The 10,213-nt window shown below is 34.7% G+C and overlaps 1 protein-coding gene across 5 annotated transcripts; it reads right to left on the bottom strand.

Annotated features, from left to right (window-relative positions):
• Positions 1 to 766: 766 nt before the first annotated feature.
• On the bottom strand, positions 767 to 9,930 carry LOC140854817 (uncharacterized). 5 transcript variants are annotated; one of them, XR_012137949.1, is made up of 3 exons: positions 9,555 to 9,930; positions 7,293 to 7,368; positions 767 to 1,146 (listed from the first exon to the last, which is right to left on the bottom strand). XR_012137949.1 is itself a non-coding variant. In XM_073250865.1 (3 exons), the coding sequence occupies exons 1-3, from the start codon at positions 9,638 to 9,640 to the stop codon at positions 892 to 894; spliced, it is 384 nt and encodes a 127-aa protein (XP_073106966.1). In that variant the 5' UTR covers positions 9,641 to 9,891; the 3' UTR covers positions 767 to 891. The 5 variants fall into 5 exon arrangements, 1 of the variants encoding a protein (XP_073106966.1); XR_012137950.1 differs by lacking the exon at positions 7,293 to 7,368 and adding an exon at positions 5,696 to 5,764; XR_012137947.1 differs by lacking the exon at positions 7,293 to 7,368 and adding an exon at positions 7,829 to 8,057 and having other exon boundaries at positions 9,555 to 9,919.
• Positions 9,931 to 10,213: the final 283 nt, after the last annotated feature.

Here is a 10,213-nt window from a genome sequence, read left to right as displayed (position 1 = left end):
ATGAAGGCTGCAAGCCAGTATTGATAGTGAAATAAAGAAATTTTAATAATAAACCACACAAAGAGAAATCTTTTTGCAGTACTTGAGAAATGAATTGTTGAGGTTACATGACTGCAAAATGCAATTCAACAATTCAAATGATTCACAGATCAAAGAAAAAGATTCATATTTGTGGATTTTCCATAAAAAACCCACTTAATTATTGATTTTGCTAGAAAAGGTTTATTATTTTTCTATGGGCATCCCCAGATGATTTGGTCCATGGTTCTAAGTAGGTGCTAGACAGTAGTCAAAATAAATGTGCGCCAGATACTTAAAATACATGTATCAGGTGTCTAGTAATTGGGTTTCAGACATGCAGTACATGCATATAAAAGTGTATCCCTCTGCAAAAAATATTAATCCAACTTTTTATTGCGACAGAATAATAAGTGGATTTTTTTATGCAAAATTCACTTCATAATTAGATAGATTTAACAACATGATTCTCTTATTTTTTTCCATTCACATTAAAAAAGACAATAAGGGGGACAATGCCGTTAAACTGAAATTTAAAGATGCTGCTCATATTTGATGCTTAGCTGCAACATGACAACACCATGACCTTGGCAGAAACTGCTTACTCATGAACATGCTTGTACTCATGCAAGATTTTATTAATCTCTCAACAAGAAAGAATGACAAACAGTAACCAAAACCAATAAACAACAAGAGGCATCCCATCAGTTTGGTAAATTAGCACAATCTTAATCATCAGACGGAAAAGAAAAAGAAAAAGTAATGGTCCGCACACTTTGTAATAAGAAAAACACAAACATCTTGTTCAACAAAGATAAGAAAATTATTTGTTTATTTTATTGATACTGGTTATCGGCATTATAGGGCAACTGGCTATAAAGCTTTACAAAGAAAGCAATGGCTTAAAGTTCCAGGTTTCAAACAGGCAAAAAGAGTACTAACGTAGATTGTAAAGGCTATTGCAACCACCAAGACTGCATATCCTGCACTGTGAGGATGAAACCTGTGGAGCAGATGTCTCGCAACAAATATGCAGAAGATAACAACAGGAACAACGATGAGTGAAACAGTGACAAACAGTGACCTAGCATCAGGACCAAATATCAACCTTCCACCAAAGATGAATATCTGCAGAAGACAAACATACAAGTTAAACATCTCATAGTAATTAAGGATAAAAAGGTCACTGTAACTCTTTTTATGGGTCATGAAATAATCTGTTATTAAATCTTTTACATCATTAGCTATTCTATACTATACTAATGCATTTCAAATATCATTTCCAAACAAATGCATGACATTTTGAAATCATAATATAAGGAGGGGAACAAGTGATACATCAAGTAGTGATTTCAAAATAGCAACCATCATATTTCATGCTCAACCCTCTAGCATGCTAAAATCATGACAACCAAGACTCCAAAAAACAGCATTGCACCAAAAGTTGAAGACATGATAGAAAAGCAATTAGGCAGACGTTGCTAGATGTTACAGTGTTAGATGTGGCAGAGCATGAAAGGCCAAGATAATCGCAATAACATGTCAGGTAGAAAAATGATAAAGCATAGAAGGCAACTTTAATATTAAAACTCCTGCATATAACAAGCACCACTTAAATGAAACAGGTTTACTGTTTAAAAGGATTAAAAGTCACAGATATGATGCATGGTCAACTTTCAGAAAAAAAGGAGCCAGCTAAATATGTCGTTTATTAGATCATAAAAGGAAAAAATATACAGAAATATGTCCATTTTGTGGTTCAAATATAAAAGCAAACATCTATAGGCTAAATGAAACAATTTGAAACACATCAACAAGATAATTTTTCAGAGCTTAATTCATAATAGTAACCACATATGCAATAAAAATTATAAGAACATAATGCACTTGTAGATAATTCAAAAGCTAAGTATATACAAATACCAAGGACTCACATCCCAGAGACTGAGCCACCATGCTAAACCAGATGCGATACCATGTCCACATGTGAAGAAGGCCACTTTTTTCTTTTTTGGGGGTGAACTGTTGGCAATTATTTAAGTTTATAAGGTAAATATTGATCAATGTCATCTGAATTATTGAAAACTTTTCAACTATTCCCAATGTTGAATGGTTCCCTAAATTATTCTTGATAACCAAACTAATTGGTAACTATTTAATTATTCACAATTTATTCATGGATTTTATGATTTATTCATTAATGTTGGTGCCCCCTTATAATGAATAAATAAATAAATAATATCATCTCCATGCTGTGCGAAAGAACTCGAGCATAGAGCTGACATGTATTTGCAGTCTATGCTCAAACCTATATAAACAACAAGACTGTATACAAGTGGCAAGCACCTCGAGGATATATGGCATGTCTAAAATGTAATATATGCACCGGAGACAGTTATTTATAAAAAAGTCCTCAAGTTAGTGTGTCATTTGCCCAAGAAAGATGGACTGATCACGAGGAACATCATAGATCCATTGTCGAAAAGGGAAAGTAAACAAATGTATTAACATGCAGGGGCAGAGCTAGGATTCAATTTTAGAGGGGGCCAAGTATTCGTGAAAAAAAAAAAGAAGTCATTATTGTTACAATTGACTAAAAAACATTGAGTCTTTTGTATTTGATTTCCCCTATGCAGTGCTACCAACATTTCAATAATTCTGGCAATATCATATGTTAAAAGAAAAATACCATTGTTGTGCAAATAACATCAACAACACACATAATATTTTTTTTTTATGAAGGTATTCCATAAATCAGAATATCCAATCAAGGACTAAAATGCGCATATCATCTATTACAAATAAAAACTTTATAGGCTGACTTAGAACTATGAAAATGAAAACAAAATGGTCTCATATTCTTATGATAACAAACAAGACAGGTTTCTTCACAGCACAACCCCAAGACAGAAGAGGAGGAGGAGGATGGATTTTGCACCTTTAGAGTGCAATTTGAAGCTCTGGGAATGCTGATCCCATGGGTTCTCTATATAGAAAGGGAGACTGGCCTCACAATAAGGGCAGCAAGGGAAATGGAGAGAGGTGCAAATTCGAGAGAAAAAATTGCTGTGATGGTAAACTATGAAAGCCACTTCATATTTAAATTTCTTTCCAGCAGATATTTATGTATTCAACAAAATTGATTTTTTTGGGATGTTTATTTGACATTTAGACAAATCTTTCAAGAGTCCTCAGTGACATAGATAGCTTTAAGTAATTGCTTTCTGAAAAATTAAAAAAAAAAAATTCCCAGTATATATGAATGCCTTATTTTCATGGAGCTCTAATGGAAAACAATCTCCAAGTGGTACTGGAACTCACTATGGGAAGTTCTTTTCCTTTTCAAAGCAAATCTTTTATAATTTTAGGATGTTTCTAGAGTTGTGCAGGTTGAGAAATGGAGATCTTTTGAAATTTTAGGGGCCACATGTTATAGAATGAAGGGCCAAGCAATACGATGAGAAAAAAATTATTAGAAATTTCTGGACTTAAGAACCCCCCCCCCCCCCAAAAAAAAAAAAAAAGAAAAAAAGGGAAAACAAAAAACCAAGCGCCAAGCTGCCAACATGGCTCTGCCCCTGCTAACATGGCACAGGTATGACAAATGCCTAGATGAGATAGCCAAGACCTTGATTTAGAAGATGAGTTAAGGTAGTGCTTGCAGGCAAGATCATTAAGAGGTTCACAAATAAAAAAACACCAAAAATGATGGATGCATATAAATTGTGAACATGACATTCTACTAACAGAATGTGGGAGAAAGTAAGACAGAACGATATGCAGAAAAGCAGAATGAAGTACAATCAGCATCCATACATGTGGCATGGTGATCCACTGGGAGTTGAAGGCACAGTCCAACCTAAGAAGAAAGCTTTCAGACAACAGTATGATATAATGACAACAAATGTCATGACTACATATGGCTTACGGTGACTTGCATTGGAAGCAATACAAATCATAGGCTCAAATAAACCAATCAGAACAATATAAAGTGCGAATACCTCTCGAAAAATGATCACGATATCTACATCTTCATCTAGTCTTAGATTGTTTAATATCTGAAATATATTGCGGAATGAAATCTTTCAGTAAGCCGAACTACAAATCAATTCGAGCTACCTAAAAAGATATTATTAAGAAGAACTCTCATAACTCAAGTAAAAGCCTACAGTCTGGAATGTAATTTAGACTAAATTGTGACTTCTAACCCAAGAAAAAATCAACTATAAACCCACAAAAATTTTAGAGGTTAAAAGAAAAAGCTGCAACAGCTACAGCCTGTGAATACATTTTTAGCTCTATGATGGATCCTAGAAAAACTACAAATCTACTTCAATATTTCAAGAACTCCTCGTAATCCTATCTATTTGTGTGTCTAAGAGAGAACTAGAGAGGAAAAATCCCTCTAATAATTGATGTAAATAAGAACCATCTTTAACTTTAGTTTAGATTGAAATGCGGAAGATGATTTCTACAAACCAAAAGATACCCTTCTTTGTTAATTTGAAGTAGCATTTAGTGAAGGTATCTTGTCTTCATCATTGCTCTAGAACACTGCAGTATGGCAGCACCATAATGTAACTGCTCCTATGACCTTTACAAACAACTAGCAATATGGGCACATGCATTGCACGTGTAAAAGGAACTAATAAAAATGAAAATACGGTTATAAGTTATTGAATTATATTTAAAATATAAACAGATATAAAATTAAAATAAATCTAAAAGACAATTTATAATAAAAAAATTAAGGCACGCGCAATGCATATCTCGAGAAACTAATAAAGAAATGACACATTTTATGTCTTGAATTATTGAAAACAAAAATAAATAAATTGAATGCACAAGAAATATAAAAAATAGAAAAATGAAATAATAGTTTTTTGAAAACTGATGTTCAATTTCTTAGTTCTCACATAACTTCTGCACATGAAGAGTGGGGAGAAAGAAGCAGGGAGAGAGAGAGGGGGGGGGGACAGGTTGGGAAACGAGGAAGAGAGAGAAAAGAGGAGTGGGTTGGGAGATTTTTTTTTTTTTTTACAGGAATTTAGATGGGAAATGAGAGAGATAGAGAGAGACAAAGTGCAAAAGTTTTTTTGTTTAGGGTTCCATCTAATTTGAGTGTCTTGTGTGATAAAAGTTGAGACGTTCAGTTGAGTTATTTTTTTTTTTAAAGAGTCCAGCTAATGTATGTCTCCATTCTGAAAACAAAACTTGATCATAATAAAAAATTTGAATATAAATTTGGACTTCAAACTGTGCGTGCATGAAAGAAATATTAATTGAACCTACATTGTATTTTTTTCTCTCAATAAATACTAAGAATACTTTAGTCACAGAATTTGATAGATGGAATATTATAGACAGCATATTCCTCCATCTTAGAATATAGTATATAAAAAGCTTTAGGAAAAAATTGCTATCCTTTAAATTTTCTTCAACAAAATCATAAGAACTTCATCAAACAGTTGTCTCGGTATTGTTGACTATGTCAATAACAAATTCAACTTAGGCCTTGGCTAGTCTTACTGCAATTTCTAGTTTTCAGTTTTTAAGAACTAAAACATGAAAATCCAGATAGAAACCTATTTGGTATAGTAATTTTCATTTTTTTTGTTTTTAGAAAACTCTTGCCTGGTATTTTAAGAAAAGTGAAAGCTATTAAAAGTGGATTCACTTTTTTTTTAAAAGAGAAACATGCTTTGTTTGACCCCAACCACCATCATCACCACCGCCTCCATCATCACTGCCCCTGCCACAAAAACTACCGCTTATAGAATTGATGTTTATAATTTTGAAAACAATCATTCATTCCAAATATGTTTTATAAATTTAGGACAAAACAAAAGCATCATTTCAGTTCAGTTTTAAAAAACAGAAAACTGGCAGCGATTCCACTGGCACCATGCCGGTCTGACTAAAATCCAATACCACCCGAAATACCTTATTTTGAAACCTAGGTATTTTGCTTATCCTTTGAACTAATCATGATTCAAGCTTGAATCAATTTGATTTCAGCTAATTTTTGGATTACCAAGCTGGTCAATTAGGCTCTTTTTCAGCTCAGTTTGAAATCAAGATTGAATTGAGCTTGAAATGCCCATAAACAAATCAAGCATGATTTCAAAATTTAAGATCAAAATTAATTTCAAACCAAGCTTGATCAAGCCCAAGCTCAATCAAGCCTGGCTCTGTTACACCCCTAATTGGTAACTGAGCAAGGCTAAAAAGGTCTACAATATTTCTCTTTTCATATCTATTAGAATAAACAAAAAGTAGAGGTCTTGTTGCCTTTCTTCTTAAGCACTTTTAGTATCATAGTGGTTGCCAACAAACATTATGTTTCCTTTTTTCAAGCTTGAAAAGGGACACAAAGCAAGGTTTACCAATATCAGAAGTACCGTACCGGTACCAAATCAGTATGCAGTCTCGTACTATACTGACGTTCGGTATGTCTTGTCGTCTCATACTGTATTATGTACCGATACTGTAATAGGATGGTAACACATGAGGAACGGTATCCGAGACAGCAAACCTTGATGCAAAGGGTTTCTCTAGAACAATAACCTTTACACTAATCAACCTTTTTGTTATTACTACCTTTAGCCTTCTAGCCATTATGTTGCATATCACATCTCACAGCAAAATCAATATGTACCATAGACATAGATAACCAAGATTTGTTATTTGAGATGAAATAAAGAAATTAAAAAAAAATAAATAAATAAATAGACCCTAGCTTCAAGTCAAAAGACTTGGAGCTCAGTAACTCTATCGATAGCATATCTGTTTTTAAATTTAAAAAAAATCCAAAAGAATCATCTCATCAAGAAACTCGGTTAGAATTATATTAAACATAATAGTCAAGCGATTCTCCAGCTATTTGAGATTAGAAGTAGGAATTTATCTTCATCAACAATTTCAACAATGGTCTAGGTCCTTTATACTAAAAGCTTCCAAAAAAAATTAAAATTCTGAACTAACATACAAATCTCAAGGTAAACCCTTCAAAAGCCCTAACTGTTAGAACTCAGAAGATTGGAAAACAAAATTGAAAAATAACTCAATCATGAAGTCCAAAAATGCAAAGAATCTTAAGAATAATTGAAAGAAATAGTAAGTTTCAATACTAAAAGACTACTGTAAAGCTCAATTAGTAAAGAAAGGACCAAAGTTAGCAAAAAAAATTCATTGCACGTCAAAAGACGCTTAGAACACTCCTTGCTTCAGCGATTAAAAAAAACAAAAAATGAATTGGACAATCAAAATCTTACCTCAACTTGTTAAAAAATTATATATATGGTCCCATATGTGTGAATGAACGATGTTCCTAGACAGTGAAAGGATCTCCTGAGTAAAGTAACATGTTCACATCCATTATATAACATGAACAGAAGACCCAAAGGACAGACCCATATTGAATTGAAACAATGATACTAATGGGGGAGACAGGATTTGGGAATATTAAATTGTTAAAAAGTAGCAAAAACTTCAAGTGCCCTACAAATTGACCCTCATAGTCTAGGCCAAGTATTTAGGTGGCAAGGCAGATGCATGAAGCTAAGATTGCAAAACTCATTAGACTTTGACAGATAGTCTAGTATACCAATTTACTTTTAAATTCCACAGCAATATCTTCCGCATTTTGAGGAGGAAAAGGAGACTGAGTGTGTAATAGATGGCTGCAATCCTATTAACCAAGTAGGTGTGGAAAAATAGTAAACATTTTCTTTTATGTACTTTTCTTGCATCTCTATCTCAAACATCATATGGAGAAAATCAAGAGGTGGCAAAGGGAAGGTCTCTTTACCAATATTTGAAAATTGAAAGAACAAATTTTGGTACAGCTGCCTTTAGGTGGTGAGCCATAGACAAAGCAATAACTTGAATACCAAGCAGCCTTTGTGCATAATTGTCCGCTTCAATCCCAATCTAGGCACTTGGGAAGCTGCCCTGCCTGAAGTTTATGAAAACAGCATGTGCCAATGTAGTTGGGCTGCCAAATCACCTAAAGTGGGACTATCTGGTAGCCTAGGCAGCTTTGTCAAAGAATAATGCATAAAACCATAAGAGAAGGTGCATATCGCTTAGAACACTAGGTTTATATATCAACAAGACCATTGTGATATGCTTTAGAACAGTAGATTTCGACATTTTTAACAATACCATTACTCAATAAGAAAACACATTTATACGATGGATGTAGCAGATACCAAAAACTAGTGACATGAATATGAGAATTGGATTCAGACACATATCCAAGCATCTAATTCAGAAACAGGAAGAGAAAGATGATGGAATATGTTGAAAAAAGGAATAATTTCAACTAGTATATTCAAATATTGTACAAATATATTATTATTAAAAATATTAAAAGATATTATTTGTTAAGGTCTTTCAGCATGCATGTTTTTGACCAAACTCTCAAATTAGCTTAATGACTTCAGAAATAATGACTTCTGTTCTCGAAAAATAACAAAAACCTGCCTTTTCTAACACTATCATAGTGATGTTAAACTCGTTGCCGGAAGAATCGAACTCTACCAATTCACAAACTGCGGCAAAAGCATTTGATGAGCATCTGAATATCTCACATGTAACTGATTTCAGATATGTATCCATCATGGATTCTACGAGAACCATGCAAGTATCCAGGGAGCACCGGATATCCTAGGACTGGTTGAGTATACTGTAGGAAGCTCAAGAGAAGCAACAACAAAATGATAAACTAACGAACCAACGTTGATCAGGAAGCAATGTAGAATCTAGACCTTAGGAGCCTGATAAGAAGGCTGTCACGTATGCAGGATAGGAAAGGGTAAAAAAAAAAAGAATGGAAGTAGCACAGGCAGGATTAGGAGCACATTATTCTGAAGAACGAGACATGTGATAGGAACTTGTGGCACTGTCGGAAAAATAAATCCAATGGCAAATAAGTTTGAATAAGATGTCATTTATGGCTGAGTACACATGCTTGACTGACTTCAACAGATATTCAAACCAGTATAAAGTTACTACATTTGTTACAAGCAAACCAAGGTCCAATCATTTGTTACACAGAATCAAGTAAAGGGGAAACCCGTTGTTCCTCCAACGCATCAAACGGCCAACAACCCCGTACACAACTATTAGTCAAGCTGACACTAAGCATTTAAAATTTCACCAACGCTCAAACTAAACAACCTCAATATTTTACACATCCTACTCCTACACCATGGCATCGAGCAAATTAAATTCTGAGTACCCACAATAATCGATTTTTATTCACCCTTTCGAGCAATGAAACCCACCAAAATCACAAAAATCTATCAAAACCCAATTCAATTACCAATGACACGACAACAACCCCAATCGAAGTCCACCATATTCCAGCACAATCCCACCACACCCAATACCCAAATCTTCCCAAAACCCCAAATCGACCAATACTCGCCAAATTAACGAAAACCCCTCTAAATCGACCCAAAAACAATCCAAACACCGATAAATACACCAAAAACAAGACGAAAAAAAGGGGAGAAAGGCCGAAATCTTACATTGCTTCCCTTCCAAACTTGATAGACTCGTTGTGCCATGAAGAACCAAACCCACTGCGACTACGCCGGAAGGGAATCGAAGACATCGAACTCGCTCATCCTCCTCGAGCCCTCGAAATCGATGACAAAAGCAGCAGGAAAAGATATTAAAGGTTAGATTTTGCAGCGCTTTTTGGTCTTCCCTTCTGAAATAAGTAGAGAACGAAATGATTTTTTCCCCCCTTTTCTCCCCTCCTCCCCTTTTTCTTTGTTTTTCTTGGCTTCGATATTCGATCGAAGGCTGTTGAAAGCTGAGGTAGTTTTAATTTCTCTCTCTCTCTCTTCTCCCTCTATTTTAATTTCTCTCTCTTGCCCTCAGTGGTTTAATCGGGGCTATACCGCCCTGTTACGCAACTGAAAAAAAAAAAAAAGGGGGAGGTTTTTAATAGGGTGGGATCCAGCCAAGAGCAAGGACAGTGGTTGTATCTTTCACCCGAATGAAAGATTTACCTTCCTTCGCAAGAATCCACCGTTGGATCATGCAACAGGATTGTGTGGATGCTTTGAGATCTGTGCAAGAATCGATCCAACGTTCTATGTTGCGATAGAAGATAATCGTTGTTTTGCGCAAAGGATACCCGGACCAGATGGCCAGTGGCAATAATTCCTTGGTTCCCGGC

This window comes from Elaeis guineensis, chromosome 1 (assembly GCF_000442705.2).
Source record: "Elaeis guineensis isolate ETL-2024a chromosome 1, EG11, whole genome shotgun sequence".
NCBI lineage: Eukaryota > Viridiplantae > Streptophyta > Magnoliopsida > Arecales > Arecaceae > Elaeis > Elaeis guineensis.
The sequence above is the reverse complement of the archived record's forward strand: the minus strand, read 5'-3'. Positions and strand labels throughout refer to the sequence as shown.

What these genes read in the sequence shown, in the direction of transcription:
- LOC140854817 (XM_073250865.1), bottom strand. Translation starts at nt 9,640, where the DNA reads ATGTCTTCGATTCCCTTCCGGCGTAGTCGCAGTGGGTTTGGTTCTTCA. An exon ending in AAGTTTGGAAGGGAAGCAAT is followed by an intron (nt 3,878 to 9,554) that starts GTAAGATTTCGG and finishes CTTTCTTCTTAG; the next exon opens with GTTGGACTGTGCCTTCAACT. An exon ending in AGTGGATCACCATGCCACAT is followed by an intron (nt 1,147 to 3,834) that starts GTATGGATGCTG and finishes TGTCTTCTGCAG; the next exon opens with ATATTCATCTTTGGTGGAAG.